This window comes from Chaetodon auriga, chromosome 4, assembly GCF_051107435.1.
Source record: "Chaetodon auriga isolate fChaAug3 chromosome 4, fChaAug3.hap1, whole genome shotgun sequence".
NCBI lineage: Eukaryota > Metazoa > Chordata > Actinopteri > Chaetodontiformes > Chaetodontidae > Chaetodon > Chaetodon auriga.
This window is the reverse complement of record NC_135077.1, coordinates 13,165,788-13,188,166: the sequence shown is the minus strand read 5'-3', so window position 1 is coordinate 13,188,166 and position 22,379 is coordinate 13,165,788. Positions and strand designations below refer to the sequence as shown.

The window sequence follows — 22,379 nt, the reverse complement described above, 5'->3', positions numbered from 1 at the left end:
AGCACTTAAACAAAGTGCTTCACCAGTAATTGAGATACAGAAGATGATTTTGTTTCTGTAATACTTTTGTTGTTTTTTCACAAATGAAACATGTTGCATGAGTGTTCCTTGGTAATACACATTGTTCTATAAATAGCAGGTTTTGAGACAACCATGAAGCTGTAAAGCATTCAAAGTGGCTGGTACGGTTTCAACTTAAACCTGACAGATGACTGCATCCACTCATTTACTACGACTATCTGTTGAACTGAGATGCGACCACCAAGAGAATTAAGTTGACCGCTCCATTCTGTATAATCCATATCACATTAATGTTCAGCCCATGGCATTAGGTCTTTGAGCTTCTGATCAGGGGGTTGTGGCTTTGTATATGTGAGGCCAGTGTGTGTGTGTGTGTTTGCGCTTGGGAACAGGATTTCTCTAGAAAAGGATAATACTCTCAGTCAAGGCATTATGTATCCATTTAGCTTTTAACTTAGATTAACACACAGACCATCCAAAAGTGTGTGTGTGTGTGTGTGTGTGTGTGTGTGTGTGTGTGTGTGTGTGTGTGTGTGTGTGTGTGTGTGTGTGCACGCGCACGCGCACGCGCACACGTGTGCATCTCTGTCCTGAATGGCTAAATTGTAGCTAGCATCAGAGGGAAATAGAGTGAGAGAGAGAGTACAGTGACCCCCTTTCCACTCAGACACTGTTAGCTTCATAGAACATGCTTCATGTTCTCACAGTTCAACTTGTTTTAATTATTTATTGGGATCTCCATTAGTTGATGCCTTGGCAACTATTATATTTCTTAACGAAGTCAATAAACTACCTCTGAACCTGTCCTCAACTTTCAGCCATGTGAGATCTGTGTGCATTTTATCTGATTTGCTCTGATTGAAGAACACAGAACAACAAAGTCTGGTGTTGTTTGGTCCAGGAGACTCTTACGTCTTCATTTGATTCTCTAATACTACCGTTGTTTGCTTGATTTAGCATTTATATATTGTGATTGTTAGATGCATGTTAATGTAGGTGCCAATGCATGAATCTATACTTAAATATGAGATTCTGTAATAATCCACAGATTAACTACAATAACTTAATCTAAAAAATAAAAGAGTAGAATAAGACAATGAAGGAAAGACAAGCAGAATGTAAGAAATATACAAAATCTGTGAGGGAAAAAAAAAGACAGAATAATTTCTCCTTCTCTTGCAGTGTGTACCAATTCCAGGCCGGGGTTTCCGACTGGGTCAGTACTGCTGCCGCTGTAAAGAGGGTTACTACAATCCTGAGACAGGCCCTCAAGACCAAGGTAAGTCAACAACTAACCTCTGCCCAAATAACTTCAATAAGCGAGAGAGGCTGTCCTGAGGTTACTAACCATTTAAACAAACCAAGTTTCGTGTTGTATTATCTTATTTTAAGTTCTGTATAGCCTTTGCCAAACACAGGGTATGATGGGTATGGTTGAGTTGAAGCCCCTCTCAGTCCCCCAACATCCCATAGATAGCAAAAAAGCTCTGATAAACCCACTGTACACAACCTGCCCAGCACCAGATATCAGACAGATGCAGGTTGAGAGCATCTGGTGAAGAAAGTCGAACATCTAGAAGCTAAATAGCCAGTTATTTTTCTCAGCAGTGGGTAGAGACCAAAACAGAGCTAAAAGGAGAGTGAGCACTGGACATACATTCATGAGAAAGATGAATGCTAATGCTACAAAAATAATAACTGTTATTTAACACAAAACCTAACAATTTAAAGCTGGTGATATCTGCAGACTTTTCTGATACTGCCACCTAGTGTTCAAAAATCCATCATGCAGCTTTAATTGAATTTAGACTTGCTTCAGACTAAGAGCTCGCTGCACTCATTAAAATGTTTACTTGTTAAAAGGTTGTTAAATCTTACAATTAGAATATTTCCACAAACATCCTTTAGAAACTTTATTTCTATTTGTGTACCTTGTCTCTGCTAACAGCTGTTGGCGTTTGAGCAGCTGGAAGCAAACGTGCTTCCTCTGTGGCACATGCTGTAACTAGGTGTGACATTTTACCTCCAGTAATAAGCTTCATCAGGAAACTGTAACATGCAGAAATTTTGCGCTGTCCCCTCAGGTTCACTCCCACTTCACAAGCACCCAAATCAACCAGAAGGTTGGATTTCTCACAGATTTCCATTTACAAATACAGGAAGTCATCCTCATTGGGGATCAAACCCTGTTTTTTTGTGTTGGCTACCTGTGATTATTTCATAACATAGCAGAAAAAGAAATACTTTAGAGATATTATATACTCACTGTTTCGAGAGTATACTGCCGTATGTACTGTGTGAGGTTTTGTAAGTCACATGTATATGAGGTCTTCACATGGGTTTGTGTAGGTGTAGATGCAGATGGTGGCCCTGTGAACAGGAGTGATGGCGGCGGTGCGTGTTATCCGAACATGCCCATTTGTCTCCCGTGCTGGCCAGGCTGTAAGAGCTGTCAGGACGGTGCCCCCTGCTGGGTGCAGGAGGCCTGGCTTCTCAGGGCCAGTGTGTTGGCCATCCAGGGTGTCTTCATGTTCCTCATCTTCGTCAGCATGCTGGTGGCCTACAGGCATCGTCGAAACCGGGTGAGTCAGGTCTTTTGGCTCAGTGGGGCCACCGTACAGATGGGACTGGATAGAGGGATGATCAGGAGAGCTGTTCCAGGCATTGAGCCACGATGCATTGTGTGAAACATTCTGCTCTGTTTATTTAGCAGAAATATCTTGGGCAATTGTTAATGTGCCGTAATCTTGCCTTTCGATCTTAATGTTATTAATGTATGAGCCTAAAATTGATGAGATGTTGCTGATTATGTGTTTTAGGATTAATGTCTTTTATTAACCAGTCGTTATAAATCACAGATGTCGCCCCGCAGCCCTTTTCCATAACCCTTTTCCAAGCTCATCCTTGCATCAGTCAGAGATCATATTATACTTCCATTAGTCTTAAAAAGCCGAAACATGAATCATATCAAATGAGTAACAGTAAACTCCTCACCTCAGTATTTTGACAATAGATGAAAGTGTTAAAACAATGCTTACATTGTTAGCACCAAACATCTATAGCTCAGAAAAGGTTTTCATTGTGTGCCTACAGTTAAGAGCACAAACTGCTTAAAATATGGACATAGTCTCTTTGATGTCACAGAACAAAGAGGTGGAGCGAGGGTGGAGCTGAGGCAGGTAAACGAAGGCTTGTTCCTGAAACCTAGCAGCTAGCTGCAACTCATAGCAGCCATGCCCATAATTATACATAAGTTTTAGCCTTATTATAAATTAAACAAGTGAGTTAGCTATAGAGACCAAAACCTTTTGTTGTACCAAGCTGTAAATATGTTTATTTCTGCTGTCATGTTGGGCATTTTAATATGGGGGTCTATGGGCATTGACTCACTTCTGGAGTCAGTCACATGTGGCCATTTGAGGAACTGCGGTGTTTGGCACTTATGCATTGGCTTCATTTTTCAGCCCTGGAGGTTGCTGGTTGGCTAAAAGTAACAGGAGTTTCAGATTTCAAAAGCTAGGTTGTTTAAATTGTTCATGACGGTGGTGATAAACTCAGCTCTAATCATGTTGTTACATCATCATAGGAGGAAAATTAGTTTTTAGATGCAGGTAAAGACTGTGAACTGTAAATCACAGACACAATTGTATGTTTTGCTGCTCTTGTCATCTTATTGGTGGAGCACCATGTGCTGCTGGTCCCTCTCTGTGTGTCAAACGTACTTTGGAATTACCTTCTGATCTACTTGGGTCAGGTTCTGACTGTCTTTTGAAGTTGGTCTCTTTATAAAACAGATTGCTTTATGTACATCAGGTTTTCAAAGACCAGTTTGAAATGTGTCCAATAAAACAAGAGTCAATGAGAAAAAACAATGAGAGTGGAAGAAAAGCCAACCTGGCCTGGGATGTACCACAGCCATCTAAAAAATGTTTCATCCCCTGTGAAAAACGCTCAGCAGTAATGTGTCAAATTATAGATTTGTAGTAAGCAGGTTATAAAAAATATATAAAAATACAAAAATACTCTCTAACTGTGCTTTGTTTCCTGCGTTCTCCCCCTCAGAGGATCCGGGCATCTGGCCTCCTGCTGCTGGAGACAATCTTGTTCGGCTCTCTGCTCCTCTACTTCCCGGTGAGTGTCCGACCGAGCCAGCCAACTGAGAGTGTCACAGATTAGAGCTCTTTACAGATCACTGCACAGCACAGCGCCACGGATTAGAGCATAATGGACCATTTATGGGAGGGTGAATGGGTTGAGGGTGTGTGTGTGTGTGTGTGAGTGGAAATGGGGAGGGTGGGTGAGTAGTCAACAGTTTTCATAACTGCTCCGGTGATAGATTATCAATCAATCTTCAGATTCATTTTACCAATTAAAGAGCCGTTAACATAAGTCAGCCGTGACTTTTTATCCATCTATTTGAAAGTGCCATTCAATCTGAGACGATCCTGCTGGCAGAGTGATTCAGTGTGTGTGTGTGTGTGTGTGTGTGTGTGTGTGTGTGTGTGTGTGTGTGTGTGTGTTTGTGTGTGTGCAGGTCATTGATTAAGTTCAACATATGATGTGTGAACATGTTTATAGGCTGTTCTCAGATCTGTGCCTCTTAACTGCCCTCTGGTGCATAAAAATGATCATCATATGCAAGACATACAAATATTTACTTACCATGTGACACTTCAGTGATTCAGCTCATGAATCCTCCGAGTTTGCTAGGTGCTGTTTCCCTGCACAGGAAATTACTTTTTGAGTTTGTTTAGAATAAACCAAAGGAGTTGGGAGTTTTTTCATGAGCAGCGATGGCTGAGCAGATTACAGGCTGTCGATAAAAACAAAAAAATATGGATATGATGTTGGATTTCTGAAGGGGCAGTTTGAGGCCTGATGTCATTTGCCTTATTGATGCCATCTTGGCAGCTACAGGAGACAATCCTAACTCGTTTGCCTGAATTAGGATTTTTTTTAGGATTAGGATTAGGATTTGGTTTAACTGAGGTGGATTGAATGTAACAGGCTGAGACACCTGTCAATTGTGCTCTGAAACATGAAGGTTAATGGGTACATTTAGCTCAAACTAATGCAGTCTAACTCATCAGCCCTGCAGTAAAGTCATGAAGGTTTATGTAGAAACTGTTTCGGAGATGTGTTAATACAGCGCCCTGGTGATTTTGGAGATTTTGCAGTTGGTGCTGCTGTTGCTATTCTGAGATGTGGTGCTAATATCTACTTGAACATGAGTGAAATTTCTTCACAACAACTGGCTGTACTGTCATGAAATCTGGTTCACACGTTCATGTTCCTCTGTGGATGGATCATAACCACTGTGGTGATGCTCTGACCATTGGGTCAAAATTTTAAGTTGTCCAAAAATCCTGTCAAGCTAATGATATTCACATCACCCTCAGCTGTATTTTGTCTTTAAGCGCTAATTAGCTAATGTTAGCATGCTAACAAGCTAACCTAAAATGCTGAACATGGTAAACATTATATCTGCTTAGCATCTGCATGTTAGCATTATCATTGTGAGCATTTTAGCATGCTAATGTTAGCATATCAATAGTGGCACTTATTTTCTAAAAGAGGAAAGAAAGATAAGTGTAATTTCCATGTTTGAAGTTCATTTACAGCTAATGATATAGAAAATAGCAACATTGCAAGATAAAGGTAAATACAATAGGATATATTGTAATGAGATTTAAACGTAAAAACCAGACTCTGCACAGTGATGTAAGAAGGACGGGAGTGCTGAATTTTGGGGCGATGCTGTAAGAGTTTGGTTTGGTAAATTCAAAGGTGAATTGCAGCCCACATGCCTGACTGTAGTTCTGAAAGTCCCAGATGAAAAGACAGAGTTCACCCTCTCATCTCAGTGTGGTGGGTGGTCCATTTGATCTACAAATAGATCACCTGCTGGATGGCCTGTTTGGTGTGCACATGAAAGACAGTGATCGTGCTAAAAATCCTGTTATGCACAAGGTTTCTTCAAACTGTAGCTACATTAAGATTGATTGTATTGATTTGATGAAAGTCAGAGGATCACCAATGTCAGCAGGATTCATCCTCTGGGGACCATGAATGTCTGGTCAAAATGTTTGACTGACCAATCAGATTACGTCTTCCTGCAGCGCAGTTCTGTCTGTAACTGAGACCCCAATCTGCCTTTGAGTGCAGGGCATTTCTGCTGATTAAAACTGCCCTCCTCTGGATGTTTACTGCACATCTCTGAGTCTATATGTATTCACTCTGAGTAGTTTTTATCCCTTATGAGTGGTTTGAGCACCATGATTGTAAATTTGCATTCACATTTTAGGCTTTAGCTGATGCTCTTATCCAAAGTGACGGAGACTGACTGTCACAGTACAATGAGCTTTAATTCCTGGATTACGGTCATCTACTCTACTGTTACATACTGAACAGAGATGAAGGTACAACCTGTTGTTGAACGTGACAGACTGGAAGTATTACCAATGTAAAAACATTAGTTCAGACATCATGCTTTTTAAACAGGCAGTTTTTGTCTGTTAATGGTGATGAGATATGTTATTACAGTAAGTGTCTGTCGGATATATTATTCATATACAATATAATGATGTCACATGGTGGTAAAATTAGTGGAAGACGCAGCATTAACACTACTAATGGTAGTTGTAGTAGTAATAGTTGTAACAACACCAGCAGTCGCATTAGTGCTACATGTACAACTAGTAGTAATACCACAGTGTAAAAGGACTCTGTTCCAAGAAAAATATACACATTTGAAATCTTACTCAAATAAAAGTACATAAATATTAGACTCAAATATATTTTATACCAAGAGTAAAAGCATCACTAATGTTGCATCTGGTTAAATGTGGAGCTAATATGAAGTACTTTATATTTTCTATACTTATATTTTTATACTTTGTGAACTATTATTTGATCTATATAAGTAAGAAGTAAGTAAGAAGTATAAATGTGCGTAAAATTGAAATACTCATGTAAAGTACAAGTACCTCAAATTAGATTTAAGTTTGAATTGCTATGCAACATTAATAATGGTGATAGCATAGTAATAAACATAGTGGTAGCAGTACTTGTAACCACTAGTGATAGTAGTAGAACTAGTGATGGTACTTGTAATAGTAACAGAGGTTCTGTACCAGTGTATATTTCATACATATAACCAGATGAGATGTACACCAACAGAGACAGTCGTCCACACTGCTGCTGCTGTAGTTTGACTCACGGTGAGCATCTCTCTGCAGGTCTTCATCATGTACTTCAAGCCGAGCACGTTCAGGTGTATTCTGCTCCGCTGGGTCCGAATGCTCGGCTTCTCCATCGTGTACGGCACAGTCACACTGAAAATGTACAGGTATGCTGGCATTTTGGTTTCTTTTAATGTATAGTAGCATCCTGTTACATTTCAACAAAATATATTTCTGATCTTTTTGAAGAATATAAACCCGGTAGGGATCTTAGATATTTATGAAGCTGTCAGCAGGTAGAACCTCGAGTCACCTCAAGCTGCTTTTAGCTGCAATGCTGCAGACAGATGGAACCAACTTCCTGATCATCTGAATGCACCCCAACACACAGGCACATTCAAATCTACATTAAAAATTAAAGACTGTGATGGTCTTCTGTGCCTTTGATTAATTGGTTTCTCTGCTGCACTTTTATTTCCTCTGTTGCACTTATGGCAACGCCTAACTTATTGCTGCTCTGTAACTGTATTTCTGATCTATTTGATTTGCTTGTTATGTATTTTGTTTCATTTGATGTATTTTTTTTAAATCATTTTAATAGATTTTATTGTGGTTTTTATTGCTTATTGTTTTTAGATGTTGTTTTAATGCTTTTCAATGCCTATATAATGCACTTTGAATTGCATCAGTGTTTGAAATGTGCAATATAAAATATTTATATTACATAAAGCTGTCTTGCCTTTTTTATGTGAACAATAAGAGTCAAATGAGAAGTGGCAGTAATAGAAACTGTGTATAAACATATTGGAACTTATTGGCTGGCCAAACACAATTGACCAAAAGATAATCAAATTACGCTTTCAAGATATTTTTTTTAAATTTAACCAAGACTACGCAACTTTTGGAAGAAATCACACATTCATCCTCGTAGAAATTAAAAGTTGAATTCATAAAAAAATAAAATGCACCATGTTAACATTTATAATGACTTAATAACGTGCATAAAAGAAGCAAATGCTCCATACCTCACCAGAAACAAGTTTGTTGTCTCCTAATTGTGGAAAGGGAAAATTCAACTTGTCTTTACTAATTATTATGAAAGTGGTTTCATCATGGTTTCATCATATATTCAGTCATCTACATTTGGCCTTCAGAAGTCAAACAGTGATTGACTCTTGCCTCTGCACAGGGTCCTGAAGGTTTTCCTCTCACGCACGGCCCAGAGAGTGCCCTATATGTCCAGCCTCCACCTGCTGAGGATTCTGGGAGTGATGCTGATGACGGTCAGCTGGTTCCTGTGTGCATGGACGGTGGGTGTCCTCCAGAACCGCGACAGGAACATCCCAGTGTTCATCACAACCACCACGTCTGACGGCGAGGGGTTCAACCTGTGTTACCTGGACCGCTGGGACTACATGATGGCTGTGGGTGAGTGGCAGACAAACAGTGTGTGAGTTCTTCTGACTGCTAGATCCTTTCACTCCAACAATGTGTTATTAGTAATTTATATATATATACTGAAAAGTTAGAATGGATAAAGGAGGAATAATTTAAATCTTCCATTGCGAAACTGAGCATCTTTCCCCAGGCATTATTATTTTTATACTCCTTTTGTATATAATGTGCACATATATAGTTGATTTTATTTAGTATCTTTTTTATTGTCTATTTGTTCTTTTTGTACATCTCCTTTTCATTATTGCTATCTGTATCTCATCTTATCTTAAAGGATAATTCCTGTTTATTCCAATCTGGTCCTGTTCTTGTAGTTTTGGCCATCATTTCTCTCAGTAATAACAACGTTGTACTCAAAAAAGTGACTGCTTAGATCATTAGAAGACAAAGTCCAATGGGGTGAGAAACATGAAGGATCAGATTATCACACAGGTTATAAACAAGCTGTTTACAGGCAGCTGGATTGTCAAGGCAACTGGAAAGCATCATTTCCTGTCCTTGGTTTGTTCTGCCACAGCTGAGCTTCTGTTCCTGTGCTGGGGTAGCTCTCTGTGGACCGCCGTCAGGCCAGTCCCCTCAGCGTTCCATGAGCCTCGCTACATGGGCATTGCCATCCACAACGAGCTGCTTCTCTCCACCATGTTTCACCTGTTTCGGTAAACAGTGAGCATTTCTCTGAACCTCTTAAATGCAGAACAGCTAACCTGAGCAATACCCTCAGCTGTGTGTTTGTATCCTCCACAGTAAAAACACTGATGTGACATGATTTTGTGTTTTCTGCCTTCCTCAGATTCACCTTTCCCTCTCTTCATCCTGATTGGATGTTGCTGCTCTCCTTCACACACACCCATGTGACCATCACTGTCACACTCGCCCTGCTCTTCATTCCCAAGGTGCTCAGCATTTTCATGTCATAGTGCCAAAATTAATACATTTTGGGGTAAAAGTTTAGCATGTATCATTTAGTATTTAAAGCTGTTGACATGTGTGCTGGTAGCACAATCAAGCTATTGTTTGGCATGTTGGAATGGAAAAGTCTGTCAGCCATAGAGGTTTTATATTAATCTATCCAATATTTCACTGTGGACGCAAATTATAGGATCACGCTGAAGTGAGTACATGAGTACATGACTTCACACAATGTTGTTTACAGACGAATTGTATGCTTGTGTGTGTTCCACAGTTCCTTTATGTGTCTAAGCCTGGGAGAGAGGAGATTGCTGCAGAGGTGTATGAAGATGAAGTGGACCTACGGCGTTCCGGCTCGTACCTCAACAGCAGTTTTCACTCTGCTTGGAGTGATCACAGTGTGGACCCAGATGACTTTCGGGTAAACTCTCTTGTCACCTCAGAACGATGTCATCACTTTACATTGGGACATAATTTACAAAAAGTGGAAGAAATTCCAAAGGTCACATTAAAATAAGGAAAATAAATGTCCCTTAATTTCACTTATGACCACATGTAGAATCAATTAAACAGATTTTAAATATATTATAATTTAAATAATAAATTAACCGTAAACAGTCAACGATAGAATGAACACGTTGTACTGTCTAAACTTTCTCCCCTCTTTATCCTTTTCTTATCCTAAACTATGTTCTTCTCCAATGAAAACCTGTCTTTTCCCTTTCCTCTGACTTGTTACTCTCCATATCTTTTCCTCTCCTCAATCATTTCAACCATTTCCTCAATCCCTTCATCAATTCCCACCCTTCTTCATATGCACCAGGATGAACTGAAGAAGTTATACGCCCAGTTAGAAGTCCACAAGACCAAGAAGATGACCGCAAACAACCCTCATCTGTCAAAGAAGCGAAGTTCTCGATGTGCATTGGGTAGATCCATTATTAGACGCATTGCTGAGATTCCAGAAACGATGAGCCGGCAGTGTAGCCGTGAGGAGAAAGATGGATCCTTCCACAATAGGAGTGTGAATCAGTCTGACTCTTTCAGGAGGACCCCAGATACAGTATCGATCAGTATCAGTTACAGAAGTTCAATGAAAACACCATCACCAGCCATGCGCAAGTCCCAAAGTGATCATCACTATGTCAGGGAAAGGGAGTCTTCTTTGTGTGACTCCATGTTAAAAGCCAACACTGTGAAGAGATCTTCCCGACGATCTGAGACTGATTCATTGGATATTCCACCAGGGGTCTGCAAGTCAGCCAGTGCCCAAAATCTGTCAATTGATACCAATCTTCTGCATCCTGATCACACCAGGCTCCATAAGTCCTGGAGTCTAACCTCAACGACCGCCCATTCTATGGAGAACATACCTAAGGTTAACAGAGCCAGCACAGTGCTGACAAGGTCTAGGCAGAGCTTATCCATTAGTGAACAGACCAGGAGTGCTCTCCAGTCAGAGTCATTTGACAAGGCTGAGGTCTGTCCTTGGGAGGTGGAGCCAGAACAGTCAGGTGACAGGAACCAAAAGCATGTTACCTACGCAAACTCTGACGATGGTGAGTTAAAAAGTCCACCATCTCCAGAGGCACTTATCTGTCCCTGGGACCATTTACCACCTGTAGAGAATAATCCTTCAGAAAATAAAGGTGAAACTGAGTCCCCCAAACCACAGGCCACTGTGTCTGCAAGTCTACCAGGCTCTCCAAGACCAAAGATCACAAAAGATCAACGTGTTTTCTCCTTCCGCACCACCACCAGTAAGTGGCTTTCTGTGAAATCAATTATGGGATCAATGGATGCAGGAAGCAAGTCCAGTAAGGATGGAAGTTTACATAAAGAGGATTCTGTTTCACAAAAAAGTCAGGAAAGTGCTTCCACAACACCAAGATCGGGAACATCTAGTAGACGTCCAAGCATGGAAAAGAGGTCACTGCAGAAAAGAAGTATGACAACAGATGGAAAACCATGCCTTGTGAAGCAGAATGCCATCAGACTGTCGTCTGGGGATTCTTCTGACAGAAGCCCAAGAAGGCTTGTGATTGTAAAATCTGCCGTACACCCTTGGGACATGGATGATATGCAAAAAGATGGCACTTATGAAAATGTGTTTTTATCAAGGCAGAACAGCAAACGTAGTAGTATAAGTTCTTGGGATACTGTCAGCAGCTGTAGAACTCCTTCTACTCACAGAAGAGGTAGTAATCGAATTACACCAGTCCGAAATGTTTCCCATGCAGATGTGTGTCCGTGGGAAGGAGCTGGTACTTTTCAGGAAGGAGAGGGACCAAAGAAGCAACAGAGCATTAAAGTAGATGTCTGCCCTTGGGAATCACAGGTATCTGAACCAACCAATGTATGTCCGTGGGAATTTCAAGACCAAGGGAATGTCAGAAGACAAGCAAGTGCCCATGGTAACGTTTGTCCTTGGGAATCTCAGGATATTCCTGTTGTTTATCATGCTAACCTGTCCAGAGATTCACAGGCACAGCAGTCTTTGAAACGTGCAGCAGACGTATGTCCATGGGAGACTGATGAGACTCCCAAACCATCAGTAAGGTGTGATAATGAATATGCTAATGTTTGTCCTTGGGATGTTCAGGACAAGGCTGAAGTTGTATATGAAAACCTAAATCCATTGGAGACCAAGGGAACACTGACAGTGCCCTTTCAACAAGAAGTTATGAAAGCTGCAGTCTACCCTGGTGCATCAAAAGAAAGTTTAAGTAATGAGCAACAGTACCATGCAAAATCACCTTTCCTGCATTTGAGTCAACAAGTAACCAAGACAACAGAAAGTTGCCCATCGGATTTCCCTGATCCACCAACAATCATGGAAAACATTCGTCCTTGGGAACAAGAGAACACAGAGTCAACAAATACAGGCTCAACTTCACAAATCACCACCAAGCAAGATATTTGTCCCTGGGAGACTGGACATCAAGGCAAAGCAGAAGACACACAAAAAGGGGTCACGCCTGTGAGAGTTGCTTCTATACAGACTGAAGTGAAAGACAGTACAAGAGTGAACATATGTCCCTGGGAATCTGAGCCCGCTGAACAAATTGCAGCTACTAAGATGGTGTCAGAAGGACCACAAAGACTAGCAGATGTTTGTCCATGGGAGAGTGGTATACCAGAATCAGGAAAGCCAGACACCCCCAAAATATCAGAGAGTCATGTAAGGCAAGACACAGCTCATGCAAATGTCTGTCCATGGGATTCAGAGGACGCACAGGCGATCAAAACTGAAGTGTCAGAAGCATCAGAGAAGCTACAGAGACAAGAAAAATCTCAACAAGATGTTTGTCCGTGGGAAACACAAGCTCCAAAAGTTCTCACAAAGCAAGATAGTGCTCAGGCAGACATTTGTCCATGGGAGACGGGAGGACCAAAAGTTCTCACAAAGCAAGACAGTGCTCGAGCAGACGTTTGTCCATGGGAGACGGGAGAACCAAAGGTTCTCACAAAGCAAGACAGCGCTCGCGACAATGTTTGTCCATGGGAGACGGAAGAACCAAAAGTTCTCAAAAAGCAAGACAGCGCTCGGGCAGATGTTTGTCCGTGGGAGACGGGAGAACCAAAAGTCCTTAAAAAGCAAGACAGTGATCGGGCAGACGTTTGTCCATGGGAGACAGGAGAACCAAAAGACATCACAAAGCAAGACAGTGCCCGGGCAGACGTTTGTCCATGGGAGACGGGAGAACCAAAAGTCCTCACAAAGCAAGACAGCGCACGGGCAGACGTTTGTCCATGGGAGACGGGAGAACCAAAAGTCCTCAAAAAGCAAGACAGTGATCGGGCAGATGTTTGTCCATGGGAGACGGAAGAACCAAAAGTCCTCAAAAAGCAAGACAGTGATCGGGCAGATGTTTGTCCATGGGAATCTAAGGATCCACAAACCTCAATCCAAAGCGAAGTTGATATTCCCAACAGTGACAAAGATGGAGTCACTGAGAACCAGGGGCCACTCAGTGTAGAAGAGACTCTTGCAAATATCAGCCCAGAACAGATAGATGAGTCTAAAGAAAACTTAGCCCTGGGTCGCCGTGATGCTTTGTGTCCCTGGGAGATGGCAAGGAGCAGATCTGGTTCATTCACAGACAATGCCTCAGACGTTTTTACATGGGAGCCTGAGAATATTCCTGAGGAAGATGAAGAGGACGATGCAGAATGTGCTGCTGAGGCTCTTGTATTCCCACCTGACTTGTGACCTAAGTTTAGCGTTTGCGTTTGCTTTCACTTTTGACCCCTCCCACTAAATCAAGGGGAATGTGAACTCTGTTAAACTATTTTGGTGGTACCCTGTTGAAGGTCATGGGGAAATTTGTTTTTAACCTCCCCAGCCATACAGGGAGGTCAGAATGCAGGATCAGCTCACAAACAGCTCCCCTGCAGCTGGCAGAGCTGAAAGCCCATTCTGTTGGACAATTAATTGGGCTAATCAAAGACAGAACATGCAGCTGTCTGACTAATGAGCCTGTAGTGGAGACTTGGTAAGCTGTACACAATGAGCTGTGCAAACCTGACTGAAAATAAATCTTCTTTTAACTGAAGCACATATTGCACACTTATCATGTCCCTAATTAATCCAGCAGTGAACTACAGATAGACATTTCTTGGCTGACAAAAGGGCATCTAAAGGATTTAGATGAAGTCCCGTTTCTTCCTGCATCTATCCCCCATTTTAAATTAAAATCTTTTTTTGTGTCTTTGTATGTTTTTAGGTGACAATTCACACATTTGCCATGTATGTACAGTATGCTGGAACCATGGCTGAGGTGAATATGTTACTAAAACTGAGCTCAACAAGTAGACAGTGTTCACAATCACAAATACAGCACAGGACCTGAGAGATGGAACTTAATGGAAGCTTAACCAGCATACACCAGATAAATTCAGTCTAATTTTGTTCTTTTCCGGAAATTATATTTTCATTGTAGAAGAAAAGTGTTACATGTGAAGCAGTGCAGCCAGAACTACAATGGATGTCAAATTACATTTCTATCAAGTGTTAATGGTAAATCTATGCATACATGTTTGCTTAAGTGACCGACTTCTGGATTAAAGGCCAGTGATTGATATAACTGTCTCACTTTTGATTCAGTCATAATGGGGAAAACAACATTCCACCACTTAAAGAAATAATGCCAAAAATTGCATAAATCACCATAAACTGGAGTGAAAAGCTGAATAATGTTTTTTTTATCTGAGCATTTAGAAAGTCAAGTCAATGCATTTTATGTGGATGCAATGCACTGGACACCAGCTGGTAATTGCAAAGAGCATCAAATTGTACACAACATTCATGTTGCAGCTAACCTGACCTGCTTCGAAATTTACTCAATATAAATCAGGCAAATAATGTGAGCTATGGGGGTGAAATGAAAAATAGGGCTGCCCCCTGTCTGTTGAATAATTGTGAGTTAACGTTTTGGTCTACTACAAAAGGTTTTGTCAGGATTATTTATGCAGACAATATTAGTTATTATAGTGGAAAAGTCACATCTTTGGCAACACTTTAATATTCATATTCTTTGAAAATAACTAGATTATGAGAGGTTCTGCATAACTCCATTGATATGCACACAAATAGTCATACTGGGGAAATAATGGGCTAATTTCTTTTAATTAAATCAATTTATGGATTAGTCAAAGATGTCTTATGACTATTAGATATTTTTATTATTAGTTGATCATTTCTTTACATCAAGAGCGGCCCTATATTTCATCTCTGACTTTAGTGAGTACTACTTTGGAAAGTCAGAATCGCAGTATTACATTAGAAAATTTTATGGTGGATGAAACTTCCAAAAATAACAGCTTTCTGTATTGATGTAATTATGTCACGTCTATGCCAGCAATCTGTCAGTGGAATCAGCTGGCAGTTTTTCAGCATTTCTGCTACAGTGACTCTTGGTTTTTTATCCAGTGATTTCATTGTTGAAACACTGCACTGAGTTTTGTTGTCAATGGAGTGACCTAGTTTTGTGAGCATTGTTGCATGTTAGTGTGGTTTTGAATGAGTGTGCCGTAACTTGTTGTCACGTGAAAAATATATATAATATTGTTGAATCACATCCCTTGATTTGCATCGAGAACCGGCCTCTGTTCTGTTTTCAATTTTGTATGCAATATCTTCTATGAAAGATTATTATTATTATTCTGATAAAGAAAAATCCTCTGAAATCTACTGGTGTGAAGCAGATGGGACACTTTATTTTTGTATTTCCTGAGGTCAACATGCAGCATATTCATCAGAGAAATAAACCATACAATATGTGGGGATCTCACGTTTTATTTTTCACATGTGCACATTAAGTTAATCTCACAAAAAAAAAAACATGAAAATGAAACAAATGTGACGAACGGTGACATCTGAAGTCATGAAAAGAGCTGTTATCATTATTTCAGTCTGCTGTGTGATAATTTGCTGCAGCGAAAGAAGCAGCTTGATTGGCTCCAGGACACAGAGGTTTGATCATCCTAGAACTCACCTGCTGCTTCTGCTGTTTCAACAGCCAACAGCATGTAGAGATAAAAGCCTCCGAAGGAAGCCTGGTTTCCTGCCAAAGTGGACAAATCAACCAGCCACAGCCAAATTTTAAACAGCATTTGGCCCATGACTGCAGACAACATCCTACTGTGGTTTGATGAAAGAAGCAGCGCCACCTGGTGGTCTATTTGTTCCACTGAACTGCCTTTGTTTTAGGAACTTCATAGTTGAGGGCCTCAAACTCTTGTCCTGGTTTCAGCACTGGACCAGGAATCATGACAGTCTGAAAGAGTAAGAGGGGCAGATGAGTATCATTTGTAAAGAGGGTGAAATTTTCATAAAATAGATTTCAATGAACACATATATTAACAAATATCTCAAATGTTAGCCATTTCCTTCTTTTGCTCCAATGGGAATTAACCTTCAGGACCAAGATGGGAAAACCAGTTTGTGATTTTCAGAAAGTCATTGGAAAACAACTTAATTCAACAACAACACTGCAAAGAGTCATCCTGGTGTGACTGTTTGCTCCTGCATTTCCTTTGAATTGCATCAAATCAGGTTTTCATTTGTCTTTAATTTCATGGACTACAGACGGTGTTGTGCTTTCATTCGTCAGTTGACTTGACAGACTGTGATTGACAGGTGGGAGAGCCTAAAACAACCTCAAAGAATTAGTCAAACCTCAGAGGTTTGGTGAAACTGATGTTATGATATCTGTAGCATTATCCATGTAAGAGCTTCAAGGTATTTTAAAAGGGATGAAAAACTGAAAAATCCAGCAGAGACTGTGTGGTGCCGCTTTTTAGATTCTATCAGAGCAGAGTAAGAAACACCTTCCAGGCAACATTACTGCTCCATCTGTCTGGTATATCTGAGACACAGCAAGGGCTGACTCACAGATTTAAGGTGATTATATTCTATGTTTTGCAGTGATGCTTCTAATGCAAGTCAACCTCTATTCCAGTCTTACATTGTGAAGACTGGCACAGACACTGAAGTCCACCTCTCTGGTAATCACAGTCTAACAGAGCTTTGTCCTTTACTGACGCCAAGACACATTTGTTAATGAGGAAATCTGAACCATGTCAGAATAAAATTTAGATAACAGATCGCCAGATTATTTAAATTCTAGGCAACGGTGATTCAAAAGACTGAGCCACAACATCTACATGTCCAAAATATTTCCATACGATGGAGAAATGCTATTTACTGAAACAGTTGAGGAGGAGAAATGTGGTTTATTCCTGTGTTCACACTGTGAGTGACACAATCAGGTCAGCAGGAGTCCTATCACTCAGTCCACAGCTTAGCACACAAGACACTGAAAGGCTCAAACCTGTTGACTGAGCTACATTAGCTGTTTATGCTTCAAGCGTCACCCAAATTACAAAAAACATACTTTCTCATTGTAGTACCTCCGGTGGCATCTATCTATGCACAGTTTGGATCACAGTCCATTGATTGCTGTATGGTCAACATAGCTAAAACTATTGCAGTCAAATACACCAATACCTCAATAAATCCTACCTAAGCTGTTTAAAAGAGCCTGTGGTTTATGGTGCAGTTCAATATCGTTGTGCTATGATGAGAGATGTTTCCTCATTGACGAAAATAAGGAAACGAGGGGGAGGAGAGGCACTGCCATAGGCTGCTGGGAACACCATCTCCTCCACTTCCTTGACATTTCAATCTAGTCATGTGACTTTTACATGACTGGTCATACGCTGATCATGTGACTTCTCTGCGTGCATGTCTTGCCAGAGTTACGTCCTGACAATTAACAACTGATGATGGTGTGCTGAGACCATCATGAACACAGACACGTCTTGCTGTATGGTCTTCTTTTTAATAGTCAAGTGATTTTAATAAACATTTGCTTACAACCTCGATGTCTTAGAAAATGAATCCACAGAGACATAACCTTCATTAAAGGTAGTATTGACCACAGAGCTGTTGTAGTAGACTGCATTAGTGTTAACTAAATGTACTCAAAAAACTGAGTGTACATCCTTCTGCCACATTGTGGAGGTTTAACACCTCAGCACCAGTTGATTAGGAGTCGAGACACTTTATTAAACCAGGGTCTGAGCAGTATTTGAACTTTAACCAAAGAGCCTCTATTTTATGGGAAGAAGCAAAGGTCATACTAAGAGGATATACAGTGTAAAAGCACATGTAACAGCAAGGAACAGATAATACTTAACCGTCAGTCATAAGAAAATGATACTGAAAAGCTTGTAACACTAAAATATACGCCACAGACCTGATTCATGTGGTCATTAAGTAAGAACTGGACAGTTAATAAAGGCTTCTTCATTTCCCTTTGACAGGAAGAGTGTCTTGGACCTTTGCCTTTTTCTTACTAAAAGATATAAAAAATAGATGCTGTCAGCTGGTGCAGTGTAGAGGGTCACCTTAATAACTGGGTCCTTGGCAGGAGCCCAGGATGGCACTATCTTTCCATGTAATCTCCATTGGCCATAGGGGTTGATGAGGTGTCGTTCCATGACCACGTACTCCAAGACGTCCTTTGGCTGCTCCTCGTTGCCCAGCATCAGCCTCCCAAAGCGGTCATAGATGGCCAGAGTCTGCAGGACAAGCAGATGTATAAGAAGGTTCATCCAGTCATCTAAATCCTGATTTTAATCTTGGTTTTAAACCTGGGTGCAATCCTCAAAACTGCTCTTGAATTTGCTTTGTACCACTGCTGCAGTTAACTGTGTGGAATGTGAATACGTAAAAAAATGTCCAGGTTTAGATGTTTATTAATCAAGCTCCTGGACAAACTGGCTACTGGGGTGTGACTTAAATGTGCAGAAGGTTAAGAAACACTGTCAACTGTTCAAAGAATCAATGATATCTGAAAGAAACAGGAACACATTGTGAGAAAGCTCTGCACATCAATAGTGCATTCTCATACTGTACCATGGCAGGACTTGACTGTGAAAATATGAATCGTACCTGTTTGGAGTGGATGCGGACGGTCACCTGACCGTACAGGTTGCCTTTAGAGACCATGTCGGGACAGCGGGCGTGGACCACTTTGGGTGGCTCCAGGGACTCGACAAACCTCCAGCGGATCGTTCTGTATCGGTTCCCCCTTGTCATCTCCTGAACACAGGACAGAGGAGTGATGGGCGGGGTAAAAACAATTAATTGGGGATTTGATGAAACTGAACTGATGAAAAAATTCAACTTTTAGAGGAAGGACTTACAGGATAACACCTTTCTGTCACCAAGGAGTGAAGTTTCTCCTTGTTGAAGCTGCAAAACAAACAGCAGATTTTAATCTTCCTTTCTAAACCTCACACCAGTTTAAAGGTAATGTTACGTAAGGTGTAGTTAGATTACATGCTGCATTACTGAACATCAGGCTCTGCTTTCTGTCAATCACCTCATATGAAGTTTCACCTAGAAAGCGATCCCTCTGCAAAAATCTTTTTATCTAAGACATTTTGCTTTGGCAGGGAGAGCAGTACATTTCAAGCCAATTTTTAACCATTAAATTTGTACTCTAAAAACTAAAATGTACTGAAGAATAAAAGTTCTAATTATAAAATACAAATTACTGCATTTGTGCTGGACTGAGGAAATGTGACTCACAGTCTTCATCAGCTGATGGAGTTTACCCAGTTTACTTTCATTTTCATCCCTTTTTTACTCACTTCAGTTTATTCAGACTGAGTAAAACTCCACCCACTGAAGAAGACCATGTGATGCAGTTGAAAGCTCCAGAAAACCAAGTAAAGTATCTTCCTGACTGAGCTTCAGATGAGCTGTGAGGTAAGAGTCATGAGTTCATTTTCTTACAATGCCAGGGAGTTGTGAGCCTCAGTATAGATTTCTTGAGCTTGCTCTGCAAAATCCTTCGTTGAGAACTGAGAGTCGTGCTCTTTGATTTTACGTATCCTGTTAGAAACAACATAAAAACACATTCAGCTTGCCCACATTTACTGTTACATACATCCTCTTAAGATATTATGAATGTGTTTGAATGAAACAGCTGTAATAAGCCGTGAGGTACGATGTGTCCTCCTTCTCAATGACAGCCACATCTAACTAAGTTCTCTGCTGCAAGATGCAGATATGTTTGACAAGAGAGACATCATTACAGGAACAACATGAGGAGTTACAGAAACAATCTTACGCTAGCTGTGAGGCGGCGCTCTGTCGAATCTGTTCAGCTCGTTGTTTCAGGCCTTCTTTAGACAGACTGGAAACACGGGCATCACCCTCTGGGGGGATGTAGGGGTCAAAGACTCCCGCTAGTAAAGACAGCAAACAGGACTGATCAATCTGCATGTACCCTCCAACCAGGAGAGATATTACAAAATAAAAGTTTCAAGACACAACTGCCGCCTGATAGATGAGGAGTAGCTGCACATTTTTGGGTTGCAAACTGGTATTTATCATAAAATACATCAACAGCAGTCCTCAGATGTGCTGGTGCTAAATTTATCTCACTACTAATACACCACTTTCTTTATCCAGCTGATGACTGAGTGCCTGTAACAACAAAACAATAAATTTTTCTGTAACTTCCAGTAACAAATGTTAATATCTTTTTTTATGAAACCATTTTCTTCCATTTCACAGAAGAAGACAAAGTTCTTAAATGTTAAATCTTGTCTCAACACAAAAAGCCATAGAAGTGGCCTCCATCCAGACCACTGGATCCCTCAGCCCCCATCCCTGATAGCGTTCAGTGATGCAAATAGAATACAAAAAACAATGGAGCCAAAACAAAATGGCAATTCATTCAGATTATCTGGTTACAATAAAACAGTCTAGACATGATACATAAGGAAAGATATGAATTTCGATGAGACATTCAATGCCAACTTCTGTTTCCTAACAGTTTTTGATGCTCGTTGCTAGAAATACATTTTGATCAGCACCAAAAACTGGTTCTACTGGTAACTCAACTGCTAAAAGTCACTGGTAGATATGGAAATCTTACCAATCATCATCTTCATCATTATTCTATCCCTTCAAGGTCTCATGTGATGTGTGATGTTAAATGAATGACACCTTGAGGCTTATCATTCAACCATTTGAAAGTAGAGGAGTCCCACACAAGCCCCCCCCCCCCCCCAAACATTATTACCAGTGCAGGCAATGTTGATGGGCCTCTCATGGTACTCCTGTCCGATAACAACACCTGCTGCTCGGGCCCTGGTCTCCGTGCTCTCTTTGTCCTTTCCCCTCCCCTTCACCCCCACTGGTGGAGGGATAAAGTATCGCTTCTTGGTCCGGACCGGAAGGAAAAGTGGGACCGGATGCTGCAAATCCAGAGATGCTTCAGCATGCTGAGAGAAGGAAAACACAAAAGGTCATAACACAAAAGGTCATAAAGGTTAGAATTCTATTATTGAGAGCATAGTTATTGTCAGCGGTGGAATGTAAACAAGCACATGCGCTACTGTACTGTACTCAGATACAATTCTTTGGTACTGTACTTACACATTGCCATTTTATGCAACTTTGTACTTCCACTCCTCGACATTTTGGAAGCCAATATGGTACAATTCACTCCACTACTTTTATTTGACATTAGTCACTACGCAGATTCAGATTAGTCAAACAGAATTTAACTAATGCAGTATGGCAGATTATCATACATTAATCTACCTGGCAGTACATAAACTAGTTGACATTAGCTCCACCTTTTCCAGCTACAACATTAGTGATGCTTATACATTAATAAATGACTAATTCCAATCCAATTATATATGTAACTGAAATTTTACACTGTTGTATAGATACTTTCAGATTGAAAGGTGTTTCTAATATTTTGCCCCAAATGCATATGGAGGGCACCAAAACCCACTGCAACTCTTTCAGATGAAATAATACGGGGAAAAAAAATGGACTGTTGAAGTAAAAATATGTGAAATTTTGTCTCATCTCAACAATCTCGGAAATTTGACTTCCTAGCTCCTAATTTTGATTTAGGTTCATTTTTTTATTTTTCCCTGCTGTACACATGCCCCCATGTATCGATACGGAGGTTAATGTCCTGACAGTTAGCTAACGTTAGCTAAGCCAATCCGGTAAAAACTATGTGCAGAGTAACGACTTCACGACAAGCAAAACAAACGAGCTGCTCCTTCAACACATTGAAAATCTGAGTTTAGTCAGTACAGTAAAGTGTAATTAAATGTCCCATACCTTTAAACTGCTACATGTTGCTCTATGAAGAGCCAGCAGCGTCCTCCTCATGGGCATCGCCATCTTGCCACCCTTTCAGAGACTAGAGAAGCACTTCCAGTTTGCACTTTCAAAATAAAACTTCAAACGAAATCGGACCAAAA

At 40.6% G+C, this 22,379-nt stretch overlaps 2 protein-coding genes across 2 annotated transcripts in view; one reads left to right on the top strand and one right to left on the bottom strand.

Moving 5' to 3' along the window:
- gpr179 (G protein-coupled receptor 179) overlaps positions 1–15,854 on the top strand; it is a 24,411-nt gene extending 8,557 nt beyond the window's left edge. The window contains exons 3-11 of the mRNA XM_076728152.1: positions 1,204–1,300; positions 2,371–2,603; positions 4,084–4,152; positions 7,260–7,369; positions 8,392–8,630; positions 9,175–9,313; positions 9,448–9,550; positions 9,841–9,987; positions 10,390–15,854. Coding sequence (XP_076584267.1) covers positions 1,204–1,300; positions 2,371–2,603; positions 4,084–4,152; positions 7,260–7,369; positions 8,392–8,630; positions 9,175–9,313; positions 9,448–9,550; positions 9,841–9,987; positions 10,390–13,779 — 4,527 coding nt within the window. The 3' untranslated portion in view covers positions 13,780–15,854. The remainder of the gene's footprint in view (positions 1–1,203; positions 1,301–2,370; positions 2,604–4,083; positions 4,153–7,259; positions 7,370–8,391; positions 8,631–9,174; positions 9,314–9,447; positions 9,551–9,840; positions 9,988–10,389) is intronic.
- On the bottom strand, positions 15,766–22,379 carry mrpl45 (mitochondrial ribosomal protein L45). The gene is made up of 8 exons (XM_076728154.1): positions 22,237–22,379; positions 21,173–21,374; positions 20,213–20,330; positions 19,876–19,974; positions 19,281–19,329; positions 19,027–19,176; positions 18,480–18,653; positions 15,766–16,345 (listed from the first exon to the last, which is right to left on the bottom strand). Exons 1-8 carry the CDS (start codon positions 22,297–22,299, stop codon positions 16,247–16,249), a joined length of 954 nt encoding a protein of 317 aa, XP_076584269.1. The 5' UTR covers positions 22,300–22,379; the 3' UTR covers positions 15,766–16,246.